Genomic DNA, 15,733 nt, shown 5'->3' on the forward strand with positions numbered 1-15,733 from the left:
CCTTATTTTTCCAACGTCACTCTTTAATGCGGCCGCAGAAAAGTGTAAAGAGTTGCGAGTATCAATAGTGCATCAGCCGAAGATAGGACACGTGCCGAAACGCCAGTAAAGAAAAACCAATCTTCTCCCTATGGAAGCGTGTGACTCGCGTTCCAGTTGCACAAAAACCGCCGCACACGTGACGCTTCTCCTTTCAGCGCGTAAAAGTGTATTATCGGCTGCATTTTTGCGGCGGGAAAACAGGAGAAATCTTGTGCGGCAAACGCACAGAACCGGCCATTGAGTGCCATATAAAAGAGTTCCTGAAAAGCGGAGGAAGAGCTGAAACCGCGGCCAGCGCAGCGAGTCGCGCGCTCTGATGTTGTCAGCGGCTCTTGCTTCATTGTGCGGTGGCGGCGGCTAAATTTAGACGAAGGGCTTTTTTTGTTCGCCGCCCGTGTAGTTTGCGGTTGAATTTTAATTCAATTAGCCGCGCGCGCTCGCGGCGAGCGAAGCGCTCACAATTTTACCGGGTCATTTTTCATGTAAAGTGGCTGAAGTATGAGCCGTATGTATATATGGTCGTCCTCGCGAGGGGAATTCTTCCGATTAAGGAGTTGCTCTCGATTCGTTGTGTCATCAATTCGTCACGCTTTTCTCATGGAGATGCGGGTGTAACGAGTGAAAAAGGCACATTAGAAATCATCAATCATATTAACCTCTAATATACGAGAATGAAAGAAGCCTCTTCACAAATCGATCACCTCCTCGGGCCACACTCGCGGTAGTACTTAATATCGTCATTCCCCGAGTCAGTCTCCGAAACGTTGTTATACCGCGCCTGCGCGAGAGGCAGTTATATTGCAGCGGCGGCGGTGGGTCCTCTCGCGGTGGCTAATGTAAAGCAGCGCCGCGAATACGTTATCCGTCTCCTCGGAATTATTCGGCTTTATTGGAGAGGAGAGCTGCTGCAGCGGGAAGATTGTATCGGCTGAGTTACGGCGGATTTGCTTACGCGACCGGGCGGTTCGCATTATTTTAGGGCCGCCTCGGATTTTTGTGAGTCTATTAGCGGGAAGTTTATGGGACGAATTCGGTAAACCAGCTGAAAATTGAACTTACAAACGCATAATACTCCCGATACGAAAAGGCAAATTTTTCTCGTGTAATACCGACGTTCGCGCGAGGGAATCATAAAGCCCGTCGCTACTCGGACCATTATATTATCGTCGTTATCGAGCTCGACTCGCTGCTCGCTATAAAAATCTCATTTTACGCGAAGCGCGGCGCCACTCGGCTAATTGATTTACAAGGCTCGCTCTCCCGCGCACCGAAATTTTCTCGCGCGTCGATGCGTCGATGTCGGCCCAAGATTAGGCGCAACTTTTTAATCGAGTTATACACCGCGATGCAGTCGAGGATCGTTTGGCGGAATAGACGCTAAATTTTTTATGATCGAGAATACGGCGCGAATTTTTCGGATGCCTACGCTGTGCCTTGGCTTTTGTCAAAATAAAGGAACGCGAGGTACGCACGGGTCTCTGATAATTTAACGATGCAGCATGCATATATATATATATATATATATATATATATATATATAGAGAGAGAGATATGAGAGAGATATCGGGCGAGGGTATATATACACGTGTTTTGGGATTCGGTTATGTGTTGATTTTTTGTTGTCCCGCTACACGTCTTCATTTAGCAGTATTGTAAAAAATTTATTAATTAGTCAAATACCTGGCGACGGTCGGATATTCCGGGAGTATTATACTGCTACAGATTTCGCCGCGCGATGACTCTATCGCCGCTTGTGTTTTCTCCTCGTGTTTCGTATATCGCGGGCATATCCTCGGACTTTAGGCTTTTAATAAAGTCGCTTCTTTATAAGCTGAACCGTACGCCGCTTTTGCATTGTTTCCTCCGAGAAAAACAACGCGGGCTCCTTGTTTTCAAACCAAAATATGTTTACGCTTCTTTCTTCTCAACAATTTTTGTTTACTCCGCTAGATATTATTGTCCATATAGCGTACAGAACTAAGTCATCGTTTCGCTCACGCTTTACCATAAAAACGTGCGAGCCTCCGCGACCGCATTGTAACATCGAGAAAACACGCGTGCGTGCGATTTCGCTTCGAAAAAACAAGAGCCGTCGCCGAACGCGTGAGCGTTTTCAAAGACACGTGCTTATTTGGCATGAGCGATCGGAGCAGGACGAAAAAATAACGCTCACGTGCACATCGCTCGGTGTTGAGTTACGAGTCCCACGACTCGCCTAGAGAATAGAGCGCGTGTGGGGTGCGGGTTTTAAAGGGGATCGAGCAATCTATCCGATGAGCTTAGAAATGTGATTGTAAATCGGAGAGCGAAAAAATCGAGCCGATTTTCTCTACACACATACAGAGGCGAAAAGCCAAGTTCAATAAACTTCAACCTCATCTCATCTCGATAATGGCCGGTCTCTTGGAAGAAACAGTAAAGCGAGTCGGGCAGAAAAGGGCCGCATAAGAGAGTATACGTATGTACAGCCGGCGCGCGACCGCAAACTGATTAAATGCGGTCTGAGCAACCGTATACGCCGCGAGAGAGGCTGTAAACCTGCAGCGCTCCGCGGCGACGACTCACGTATACACGCCTATTGTCGCGAGCTTTGTTTGTCGAGAGGCTCGCTCGATTAATTATTTTTCAAACGTTATTTACAACATCGAAAAATCTGAAGAAAAAAATTGTTACACTCGAACCCCATAATCCAATCCACAAATCATCTCAGCCCGTCCCCGTATCCCGCACAAAACGAGCGTCGGCACACTTCTTTGTCCCGCGTCGCACACGCGTGTCTACACCCCGTCGTAAGGAAGAGACACGGCGCAGCGTATAAGAGAGATCGTCGTCGTCGACCTTGTTATTCGAGCGTCGAATCTCCAAGAGGGAAGAAAGGGCTCGAGGCGCGGCAAAACGGTATTATGTGTTCCAGGAGTTCCTTTGTAAAAGCTCGCGCTCCTATCCGCCGCTGCCGCCGGCACACACACACACACGTGCTCATCTCTCTGTACCCGGCGAATCGATCGAATTAGGAGTTGAGTTTCAGACGGGTATAGCGACCGGCTGCGAAAACGTTTTAATTCGCGTAGGAGAGGTTGTCGACCCTTCATCTTCCGCAATAATTGAAATAGACTCTTGCTGGACGTTCGAGGCTGTTACGCCGAATGAGAAATTAAAATAGCGCGCGTTATCGACTGACTCACTGCGCGGAAGAAGATGAAATGCGTGGGCCGCGCGCGATAGTCTGCACCGAATTCGCTGCATTATCAAACGCTGCCGTAATCGGCTTTTTTTAATTAGATATTTCATAATTCCGAGAACGTAATTTATCTCTTCCATAAACGCGCTGAGTCAATGCGTGTATAGTATACCGAGAAGAGCGTCGTGACTGGTCGTGTGTAAGGATGCTATGCGTAAACGGCTTCGCGCCTCCGATAATCACCGAATCCAATAAACGTCCTCTCGAGAGACAATAAACCGTAAGCAAGAACACCCTCGTCCCTTAATCTCCACTTCGCTGTGATCTTTCCAAATTGCGGCATAATGACGTCGCATTCCATTCTCCCGGCGGCCTTTTGCACCTAATTTTCGGCAATAAAACCGGCGTTACCTGGGCGCGCTTTTTCCTTGGAAAAAGTTTCCCCCGTAAATTTCGACGGGTAAAGGAGACCTCATAGAGCCGCGCAGAACAAAAGCCGGCCGAAATGATTTATGCCGGGTTTTCTCTCGCAGGTGCCTCTCTCTCTCCAGACACTTGTCGCCCTCTGGTAATTAAGCCGACGTCTCGATCTTCCGGCGCTTTTGCTGACCGGCTATTTTTCCGAGGCTTCTCTTTTTTCTCTCTTCTTCTTCTTCTCCTTCTTTTTTTTCTTCGCCACAGTGTTTTTCGATAAGGAGGTCGAGAAGTTTCCGCAGTGAGAGAGAAAAGGGACGGAGCTTTGTTTTCGGAATGCGGTGCTCGAGAGCGAGAGAAGTGGGCGGCGATGCGAATTCTCCATTTCTCATGCTGGTTATGCCCGGTGAAATTGCAGGTTTTTCTTTCACGGCTCCCGGGGACTGCTGTTGTTATTGGCTGCTGTTTTCGGATTATCGCCGCCTACCGACGGCTGCCTTATAGGAAGTTTCGATCAATTTTGACGCGTTCATCTCTCGTGTAACTCTTCGAGAGGACGAATACAACAAAAGCCAGAAGAAGCGTCCTAAAATCCCTATTAATCAGCGAAGCGACGATCCATATAGCCCCGTCCAAGGAGAACACGTCAGCTTTTCCCGCGCAGCAGCCGGACGCGCGCGCGCGCCGACGTGTCGTCCTCCGTATGCACCCGCGCAGCACGTGACGGCCGTTTCGAAAGCTACACGCAGTACCTAGAGATTTCCCGGAGATAAGCTGGACAGCAGGCGCGTGTTTCGCAACGATCAAACGCGCCGGGGGCTGCGAGGGTCTTATCGCTCATGGCAGGACGAACCCTTCAGAGAACTGATAAGCTTTTTGGGCTAGCCGAGTTCTTTCCTGACTTTGTAACGACTTTCGGACACCTGGTATACCGTATATTGGCCGGGAATTTATTGGCTTTACCGGGAGATGGCACACGACCGACATGTTAAACACCGTTTTGTCATTTTTGGGTTCTTGGTATAGCCTAAATGATTAGCTGTTGTTTTCCTGCTGGCCATTGCTTAGGTATTTCTCGCAGGTAAACAACTGGCATTGTGCGCGCGTTTTTGAGAGTTTCAAGTCACTGTGAGCGGAAGAAAATTTTTTTATTTAGCAATTTTTCACGTCTATGCGCAGTTGATGAGCAAGTCCGGTGAAAAATTGCTGGGTCTCGGACGACAACTCTCGGGAATTTTGACGGAAGTGCCGTGTACACGTCGAACCGTGAAACGACTGTGGTCTCCCCATGACTAAATGCCCCTTTTTGTCGTTCGCCAGGTAGAGTGCTTTTCGAGGAACACTGTGTCTAATCGACGTGGCAAAACTGCCTCGTGATTTTTCTCTCGTAGGGAAACTCACGGGGCCACCATTCATATGAAAGCAAGACTGTCGCAGTTATAGTATAAGCAGCTCAAGCAATAAAAACGCCCAACTGAAGTCAGTTTCGACATAGGTGGCACACTTCTATAAATACATTTCTTACGCGGATTGTCATGAGGGAAATGGAAAAATGTCTATGCGCCACCTATAGTCGTCAGTCAGATACTAAGCAGCTGAAGGATGTCTGTGGAAGGGCCAGTCCAAAACTGTTTTGTATAATACATTGGATTTTTTTCTCTTACACAATCCATTAAACCAACGTAACACATCTCGCAACACCTAAAGCCATCGCCAGATAAGAGACACACTGTGTCGTCCTCCATCCGAAATCTGCTATAAATATTCCTTTTTTTCCGCGCATGACGTCACTTATGGCCGCACATGGCCTATTCGCAGCGTGTTGTCTCAACAATAAAAGAGCTGATACGCGAACACGAGTTCCGAAAGAAAAAAAAGCGCCATCAGCCTCGGACGTCGATTGATAATTAATTATCTCGTCGCTAGTCTCTTGCTTTGTCGCCGTTTCCCTCGTTCTCCCCTTTTCTCCTCGCTTGTACGTGTTTTGTCGTCCGCCTCGTGTTCGACGCTTCCCCATTGTTTTTCCTGCGCCTTTTAGACGCGCGGCTTTCTATACGGTGTATTTTCGGCCGCCACGAAATGCAAACATCCAAATACGCGGGTAAATTTAGAAGCAGCTGTTGTGTGTCGTAAGTGGATCGAGTTTTTACGGTAGCTTGATTACTTAAGGCTGAGTTTTGTGCACAATGTGTATTACGAGTAATTAGCTGAGGCGCGTGTTGCCGCGGTGATTTTACAACGATTTCAACGAGTGTAATTTGTATACGTATATAAGCTGTCAGAAACTCAGCCGCGGTTCAGTAGCCCGATCAATGAAAAGTTGCTCTGTCGATGAATGCGAAACAATTTTCGAATCGATTTTTTTCTCCGCACACCGCCGTCGAAGAGAAATATTATTTACCGATCGATCGATTCGAAAAAAAAAAATCGAGAACCTGACTTGAAACGAGCCGTTGCTTTCCCGCGCGAAGTGGACCACATACATCTACATATAAATATTTTGTTTTAACGCGCTGGTATTAGCATAAATTTGAATAGCGCGCGCCGTGATATTTCTCGCCTCGAGAGATACCTGTCGATTCGGATCTATTTTTAACATGCGATCAGCCGAGATTGTCTCCGCGCAACCGATCTCTTCATCATGCCTCCGATAATCACAGCCTTCTGAAACTCAACCGATTTCCCAGAGCGTACAATTAATCTCGAAAAATTGATACACTACACTTCGCTCTCGGTATAATTAGCTCTCGTCAACGCGGAATTCCAGCGGGAAATAAATCGAGGCGCCGCGCGCACTTGTAACCCTTGCCGATTTTCCCTCCACTAAACGGCGCCGAAGCACGACCGTACGTGGGCGTTGTGTAAGCCCCGCGGCCATTAAATAAATACGCACACAATAATCATCATAACGAGATCGTGCGTGCCGCGTTACGCAAGCGGTATAGGCGGCGCGTGCGGAAAGCCGATAATTATGCACTATGACTTTCGTCGAGGAATTCTCTCGGCGCCTGCGATGTGGATTAATTGTGATCGCGGGATTGTTCACCGGCTCGATGAGAAAATTGGAGGCATTGCTGTCGTGGAATTCCAATCGGCGAGTGCGCGTTGGATATGAAAGTCAGATTCGGCTTTGATATCTTCGTTCATACTCGAATGCAAATTTAACGATTTCGGACGCTTGGAAATTCACGATGCTCGGTGTAATCGGTATACACGCGATGGGACTCGAAACGTGCGTAAATTCCAGTTTTCGAACTTTATTTCGGAATCCCGGGTTTAGAAAATACGATTGGCATTGAATTTATTATACGAACAATGAGGTCGCTCGTAGTTTTTGAATAATCCAGAAATCTAACGATTTTTTCACAGCCGAAAGCCTTGGCTCCCGCTTACGAAACCGTCGATGTCTAATTTTGAACTAACAAAAAAAAAAAAACACACACACACACATATCCCGCCTAAAATTTATAACATGCAAACCCAGCGGCGATTTGCATAGACTTCCCGATTTTGAAAGTGCAATAAAGTATCGCACAGCCGAGAGAAAAAAAAACTCACGCACACGCAGGAATTCTTCGCGCGCGTGCCGCAGCGCGCTGTTGTTGACTCGTCGAAAGCTCTTTCAGATTGCGGCCCGCGAGCGACGCCGGCTTATCTGCAGCTATAATATGCTTATTCGAGCGGTGGGGTCTCTCTCTCTCTCTCTCTCTCTCTCTCTCTCTCTCTCTCACTCTCGATACACGAGTGCGTGGACCACTAACCGACGCTCAGCTGTTCAGGCTCTCGCATCGTGATTTTTATACACGCGCGTAACAATTGAGAGGGGGGCTCTAGTCTCCGCGTGGGCGGCTCTGTTTTTGCAATCTCGGAGGTTAACGTTTTGCATGCGATACGTAGATTACCGGGAAATCTGTCCCTTATCGCCGTTCGGGGAAGTCTATTGTCAATTCGCGCGATCAATCGAAAGCGTTCGCCATGGTCGGTAATTGGATACAAGTTCAAGTTTCCATCGATCTCTCTGAACAAATGCAAAAATACTTGTTTACCGTCACACACCCACGAGACATACTCGCAACGACGGGGGCTGTACACACGCGCGTGCCGATTTCCTACTCCAGATCGCAGAGCATACACACCGTAGCGCAATGATTTTCGATTTCGGAGCAGCAGTCTCCCCGCGCGCGCCCGCGTAATCCACTTATACACGCAGCGAAGCCTCGCGGAGTGTAGCAGCTCTCTCAATATTACAGTACACACACAGTAGGGGAGTGGGGGCCGGGACGGAACGAAAGAAAGAGAGACGGCGGCAGATAAAGCGAGACGGAGCTACCGCCGTCGCTGCGCACGGTGCCGCGAGAGAAGGAGAAACCGTGTATAATACTACCTGAGCAGGGAGCCGAGCAGTGGGGATGGCGAGAGAGCGCCAGGTAAGCAGCGGCAGCAGCAGCAGCCGCTGACGTCTTTCGCCTATCCGGCCTACCGCCGCGCAGTAGAGGTACTCGCTGCTAGTACGTGTACCGTGTGCGCGTCGAGCGGCCGCAGAGAGAGAGAGAGAGAGAGAGAGAGAGAGAGAGAGAGAGAGAGAGAGAGAGAGAGAATAAGCTTGCGGCGCTTTCTCGTTGTGTCTCATTCTCTTGCACCGTGAGCGATTAGACAGTTACCGGCCATGGAGATGAGCGAGAGGAAGACCTGACCGCGAGCTCGCGGCGCTGTTCCTCGGAGTGATCGGGAAAAAAATTCGAAATCGACCGAAGCTCGTTCCTGATTAATGAGGGTGAAAAGCTCTCCGCAAGCTGCACCGGCGGCTTCCCCAGCGTTGCGAGTCTCCGTCAGCGGCCTTTCCAGCTCTCCTGCATCAGCAGCAGCAGCAGCAGCGGGCAGCAGTAGGCCTGGCCGCGCCGCCGAGCCGCCGCAGCAGGGGCAGAGAGTCGGCTGCCGCCGCCGCTGGCGCTGCCTAAAAATCAGTGCGCGCTCGGCCGCCTCGAAGGTAGCATCTCGCGCTCCATCGCCACAAGTGTCGGAACCGATTCTGGCGTGAAGCGTAAGAGAAATTATCGAACGAGCAGCATATCGAGAGCATGATAGTTACGACGGTGCAGGACAGTCGAGGAGACCTGGCCAAGCGGCGCCGAGTGAAGTGCAGCTGCGCGCCGCCTAACTGTTGCCAGGGAGAAAGTGCATTTTAGTTCTTGTTCTTGTTCACCTTTTTCCTGTTCGTTAATTGCACCTACTACAAGTGAGCGCGCCGAAAGTTCGAAACTAGCTGAGGAAGCTTATTGCAGTGTTGCGGCGAGAAAATTTCGTTGTATTAAATATATACACCAGTGTGTGTTCAGAGGATAAAGTGTGACTCGAGAGTGCGTCGCGGGGGAGAGAAAAACGCTTTTTCGCGGCCAGTGCGAAGGAGAGAAAGAGAGAGAGAGAGAGAGAAGGGTCTGCGGGGTGGCGGATGCGTGGATTTTGAAAGCAGCTCCGAAGGCCAGCCCGACGCAATGCGTCGACGCTGCTGACGCAACGCGCCTGGATGCGTCTCACTTTAAGCACGTGAGTGTGTTTTATATACACTTCTCCTTCTTTTTTCCATTGTTTTCGCTCTACTATTTTCTCGAGCGGCCGCGTGTATTATTCGTCTCTCTCGCTCTCTTGTCTGCGTGTGTGTACTTTTATTGTGCAGAGAGGGAATCGAGAGCGCGTGCTCGCTATCGGCCGCGAGATAACGCGAGCCGCGAGCGATAAGCCGTGCGCGGACGGCTTTTTGAATTTCGCGCGTAAAAGGTGCGCGCACGCGATTTTCGGATGGTGAACAGTGACAGGTGCGCTCAAACACCTCGAGAAAGAGCAATTTTGCGCTGTATCTCGCCCAGAGTAAACAGCCGAAATTAGTCCGCATTACGGCTGTCTCGACACTCTCATCGATCTGCCTTACATAAAAGCTCATTCCAAACCTCACAACTGAAAACGCGCGAGCGTATCGGATACGCAGAGTCGGTCACTCGACTCTTGCGGTAAACTGCAGCAGTTTTCTCTCTGCGGCTTTCCTCGCAGCAGCAGCCCTTATTTTTTGCGCTCTTTTTATTTCAAATGCACACACGTATATGTCCGCACGTGCGTGCGCGCGGAAAGAACGTGTTCGACTCGTTTTCTCGCGCGAATCGTGGCGCCGGGCTCTCGCTCGCTGTGTTATTCGCGCTCACGCGACGACGCCCCGAGCTAACACGGAAATGTTATAACGTGTGAAATATCGTGCGCGCGGACGGTTATGCTTCTCTCTCCTCTGAGCGAGTATAGTGTATACGCGAGAGGTACAGCGTTTTGTTGCGAGATTTCGACGCGCCGCCAGGCGAGACTCGGATGCGGATTTGTTTCGTGCAAAATTTTCGAGAAACGCATTCGATAACGACTTGTTACAAGCGAGTCGAAAATGAAAATGCCTTGTGGGTAGGATATGGGATTTAGACGAGCCGTTGTTCCCGCGCGCCGCGAACGATGATGAAAAAAAGGGTGCAGAGGCTCACTTCTCTAGCCGCACACAGGGGGAGCGAAAAATAGGAGAGCGACATTGTCCTATCGCGCCCGATTGCCTTAATCCCCGGCTTCGCCGGCTATTCTCCCGATTTTTTTTTCGCCTCCAGCTCGCTCGTGCTTTGTGCGCAGAGATTTTTTCCGAGCAAACAATCGCTCATATTCATTAGCGCGATACATAAAACTTTCCCACAATACGAGCGCGCGCGACTGATCCCAATTTACCGCGGCGAAGATTCACTTGATGCAGCGCGTCGCACCCTAATAAGTCGGGGCTGACAAATCGATAATCGAAAAAGTATAGCCGCATAAAAACGTATAGCCATGGAGAAATTTGTATCACGCCACCTCTCGTTCATCTATCACCTTCCGACCGAGCGATAATTCAAGTATACACATTCCCATTGTGCTTCCGCATTATACGTCCTTTGTGCTATACGCGCTCGCAACCCCTCGTATACCTGCGAGCGAGTCGCGCGACGCTCCACATACGCGCCGGGGAGTTTTTTGTGCAGACATCAGGCCTATATCGGATATCGCATACGTCTGCGCGTGTCTTTGTTGGCCGCGCGAGCGCATACGGAATCAATTATTGACTTCTTTGGAGAGGAACGAATTCGCGCTCGACTTTTGTCGTCGTCGTGTGCCGATGCCTTTCTTCGATCGTATTCTCGCGGGGATGAGTTTATCGCGTTTCGCCGGGTCTTGAGGACGATTATTCACGGAGCGGCTTTTATACGTTTCGACGCACGACGCTTTTTCTGCTGCGCGTTAACCTGATGCCTGTGATGAATGATGTAATAATAAGTTTTGTTAGTAGTTGCGTCAGGAAGCTAGAGGTACCGACGGTTAACGAAGCGTTTAATCGATAAAGTGATCAGAACGCAGATCGGCAAAAAATCGGCGGGTAAAAACGAACGAACGAGTGAGAGAGAAAGAGGAAACGTTATAATAACCGCTGAGTACAGCGCGTGTGTGTTCAGCGATTTTTCACTAATGTAACCCGTCGTGTAATTTTTTCTCTTTTAGCCTGTCTCAGCCCAATTACACCGCGCGCGCGCGCGCTCATTTTCATAATCAATTGCTCGATAAATCGGCATCATGTTTTATCTGTCGCTCGCGGTACATCGAACGCTGCCACTCGCTTTCAAGGCCATTAGCGTCGCGCGCGTATGTGTATCGTAACCCAAATCGTACACGAGCTTGCTTGTCTTAGCGTACGAGAGAGATCACGAAAAAAGACGCTGAACTTTTGACTCTCGTGGGCGACTGACGGGATGACAGATTACTCGAGCGCGCGGAGATTGAATTTGCCGCGCCAGCTCTCTCTCTCTCTAGATTCAATTACGAACTGTCGGCCTAATCGCGAGCGGCTATTGGCTCGACGACGAGGCACGCACGCAGTATAATTGAAACGATATTTGCAGACGATTTTTATTGAAGATATTGGGTTTATCTAGTTTGTTTTACTTGGCGCTTCTGCTGATGCGTCTGGAATGTTTGTAAGAGAGAGAGAGATATTTTGTATAAATCGTGCCAGTGACTCTCGTGAAGGCTTTTACTTTCGGGGTTTAATTTCTCCGGTATCGGTTTCGGTCATGACCTACAATTGACACTTTGACTAAATCTCCGATGGAAGAGTGCAGAAAACTTCCACGCAGATTATTTATTATTTACTACTCGTCGCTTACACTTATCTGTGACAATAAGCCAGTCGAAGCAAAACAACGAAGCTGTGGACAAATAGATAGTAGCATTTCTTCTATGCAACTCCGAGCGTCATTCAAAGTCACAATATTGACTTTCCTCGAGAATTACATATTCCGTGGAGTATTGCGATCGTTTTCGCTCCGAAAATTTGTCCGCGAAATTACCCCGAAACGGAGAGCATTAAGACGAAAAACGACATCAGCCTATCTCGAAACAGCTTTACGAGCGGTATTCGCGTCAAAGCACTTCCTCAAGCTCGCATCTTATCAGGCGCGCGATTTTCGTAAACTCCCGTAGCGCGATTATACACTTCTCTTAATTGCCGTTACCCGCGTATCACTCGAGACCGAGTTAAAGGAGAGAAAATCTGATGGATGACGAAATTCGCGCGGCTTTTCGCCGCGGCCTAATTGAGCCTGTAGAAGGGCATCGGGAATTTTAATTGCTGCAGCGCAGATAATCGAAAATATCGCTGTTATCGGGACTCATTTTTCCATCGATGTAATGCGCGCACACGACGGCGACGCGGAGGAGAGAGAGATGCGTATCCGCGATACGCTCTCCCGTGTGTGTATAAAAAGCGCTGGACCAATTACGTTCTTTCGTCGTCGTCTTTTCTTTTTTTTTCGTTCGGCGTTTTATCTTTCGAGTGCGAGAGTGACTTTTTTGGATTTAACGAGCCTATTATGAAAGATAAATGAAAGTGCTACCTGATGAATAATAAACGAGGAGAGCGGAGTTGCACCGCCACCGATAACGATTAGCGCTAGAGATAGTTTGATCGATCAGTGTCTTAAGATCTCACGGAGTTTTGTAACGAAAAGCCTTTTTTCTATTTTCAAAATAGAAAGCTCGATCGAGAGTGCAACAGTCAAAACACAGACACACGCACAGCTTAACGAAATCCAGCTATCAATTCGCCAATAAAAGCCAACGGAGGCAACGCTCTCAAAAATTACAAGCGACCGATAAATTCAGCAATTTTTCCAATTAACTTGAGTGCAGCGCTATCGGCGTCCGCGCGAGAGCGGCCAATGGAAAGGCACAGCATCCGCAAGTACGTTATAAACGACGCGACGAATTTCATTGTTTACAAGCCGCGCCGATTACCGATTACGAAGATAAGCCTTCGCGCTGGAGAAGAAGAAGGATGTGCAGCGGAATATAAAACTGTTGAATGAAAACGCGGGTGTAAATAGAATTGCGGGGATATGCATGGCTTTTTCGAAAATTTACTGCGCGAATCTCCGAAATTGCCACGGTAAATTTCGGAGAGTGTGTGGACGGGGATTTAACCGAGCTGGTATTATAGGTTAGATTTCGAGGATAAAAATTATCGGTAATTAGCCGACCGGTATACCTATCGATGCGGATCTTATCGGCTGTTTGGATCGATTGCTAAACTGTTGCCGAAAATATTTAGCAAAGTTATATAAATGATAAGCGTTGTTGACATCGTGGAATGTATTTATATAGTCCGACAATGTGCCATCTAACTTCATCTGCCGAGTCATCACCACAGTTTTCCACCGAAAATCTCGCGCCGAATTGTCACCCACAGATCGACTCTCTTATCTCCCCGCTGCGGTAACCCTGTTTAATGGCATAACAAGCTTTGCGTGCAGCAAAAGCACAGGTTCGATTAGTTGAGTAATAATAAACTCACGCGATTTTTTTATAGATCGGCTTTGTTAATTTAGAACGCGAGTGTATAGCAGCATTGTCTCGCAGAAAATTCATTGCGATTCCATCAAGCGGTCGATTAGCATTTGAGGGATCGCGTGTGTGAGGTCAATTAGTCATTCATGCAAAAATTCTTTCTTATCGTTAATTCCATGCTAATTCTTCCTCTCGCGCTCCATGTGTGTATTCTCGTGCTTCGATTTCTTTCCGATGTTGACAATGTGTGTTGTTGCAGGCTAATGAATATTGCGTGTCAGCCACGCACGTTGACTTGTATAATTCATAAAGTCTGCGTTATTTTCTTATCGATAACCTTTTGCGTAATACATCGGTCTTTCGGCACCCAATAATCGTACACGTTCGATTATGAAAAACCGTTTGCACAGGTGGGATTTTTGCTCGTCCAAATAGTAGCCGTGAAAGCGATAGCGCGATAGTCTGCAAAAATACCAATTTTTAATCCAATTATCTCCCACATTTCGCGATTAAATTTTGTAGATTAGAGCTAAGTGAAAACTTTCATTTTTAATCCGACCACCAGCCGGTAAATATAGATCATATGCATATACCTATATAATGCACACCGCTTCGAGATTATTCCAAAGCGCAAGAAATCGAACGTTGCGCAACAACCGATCGGCTTTTTGAGTAACTCTGAAGCCTTTTTCCGAGAAATATTTACACCTTCGCTCTCCGAATTACACAAGCTACAGCGAGTGGAAAACACTCGAATCTCATCTAATGCCCTATGAATCACCGCCGCGAAAACTGCATAGAAAACAACCACCTGGAAGTATACGCACCAGGGGCTCGATGATTTACAAGCCTGTAGACTCGAAACCGTACTTACACGCACTGGGTTACTGGTGTGCTGTGCGAAGTTATTACACCTTTTGCTCTCAAGGTGAGAGAGCGTCGTTTTTTTCTTACTCGAAATCGAGGCGCGTAGGAGAGACGATCTATTTTCGCGCGTATCTCCTTTTCCGATCTCATACCGATCCGATCTTTCGCCGAGTCTGTTTACTCTCGTTTTTTTTTTCCCAATCCGTGTACGCAGATACGTCCAGCAGCTCTTTCGAGCGATTTTTTTACCGATCGGTTATTAATCAAGCGTATTTTTGAGCGAAGCGCTATTTCCGTAAATAGCCCGATGCGATAATTACCCTCATTACTCATTACGCTCGCGAGCGCGCGTATTACGATCTCGAAGTTAAAAATTTTCAAGAAAGTGTTTATCTCGACGTGAATAAATGGCTTACTTACCGGCTTGCGCTGCACACAACGCGAAACTAGGTTAAACCGAAGAATGCACCGGGCTCCATCCATCAAACGGAAATCCGAGTCATTAATTAAGTTATACTCACGCACGCGAGCCTTCCGAAAATTTTTTCTCTCTATCCTCGTCGGCTTTTAATTACCCCGAGCGAGAGAGGATATAAGTAGCTAATCGCGCGCGGGTCTATAAAAGGGCTTCCGTCGTTTCGAAGAAACCGGCTCGCTCGAAACTAAGCGCGCGAAACGAGTTTTTCGAAGCGCGCATCGCTTAGATAATTCCGCTGTAAGCTCGCGCCAAGGAAGCTCCTCATCGGGTGCGTATTATGCAAAAGATCGTATCGACTCGATACGCGCGCAATCTCAATCTTATCTGTATCCGTATGTAACACTCGGATCACTTCGTTATACAGAGTCCTGTCGGCTTTTATACGAAAAAATTCGCGTTTCCCCATCGCGCGGTCTCAATTACGCTGACAAGCCGCGAGTACACACGAAAACAGAGTCGCTTGCTTTCGAACCGCGATCTCCCTAATGGATCTCTCTGCGCACACACATTTTTTTCTCTCCTCCTCCTGCGACGGCGACGACAGGGAGCAGGAGGAGAAGAGGTAGAAAAAATCGTCGCCGTCCGCGCAAATATTGTAAATCCAGGGACGGAGCATGTGCTAATATGAATAACAAGCGAACACAGGAAAGATTTTAGCGGCGCTCACGCGTTAAGCTGCAACGAGCCGATGCAGCCTCTTCGTACACACACATGGATTCTCGAGGGTACATATACCTCCTGATAATGCCTGCTGGGGGACAGTTCGATCGAAGTTGATTTATCTTGCGTAAGTGCAGCGCGCGCGTCAAAATTTGAAAAGAGCCGATGAGGCACCTGCTCTCTGTAGCAGTCGCGGCCAC

General features: G+C 48.3%; 1 protein-coding gene across 2 annotated transcripts in view; it reads left to right on the forward strand.

Moving 5' to 3' along the window:
• LOC100678771 overlaps positions 1–15,733 on the forward strand; it is a 105,010-nt gene that overhangs the window by 40,005 nt on the left and 49,272 nt on the right. The window contains exon 1 of one of the 2 annotated variants that reach the window (XM_003423778.5): positions 8,090–9,181. The exons of the other annotated variant lie outside the window; for it this stretch is intronic. Coding sequence (XP_003423826.1) covers positions 9,162–9,181 — 20 coding nt within the window. The 5' untranslated portion in view covers positions 8,090–9,161. Of the gene's footprint in view, positions 1–8,089; positions 9,182–15,733 lie in introns of those variants that run through there. 2 annotated transcript variants of the gene reach the window in all.

This window comes from Nasonia vitripennis, chromosome 1 (genome assembly GCF_009193385.2).
Source record: "Nasonia vitripennis strain AsymCx chromosome 1, Nvit_psr_1.1, whole genome shotgun sequence".
Lineage (NCBI taxonomy): Eukaryota > Metazoa > Arthropoda > Insecta > Hymenoptera > Pteromalidae > Nasonia > Nasonia vitripennis.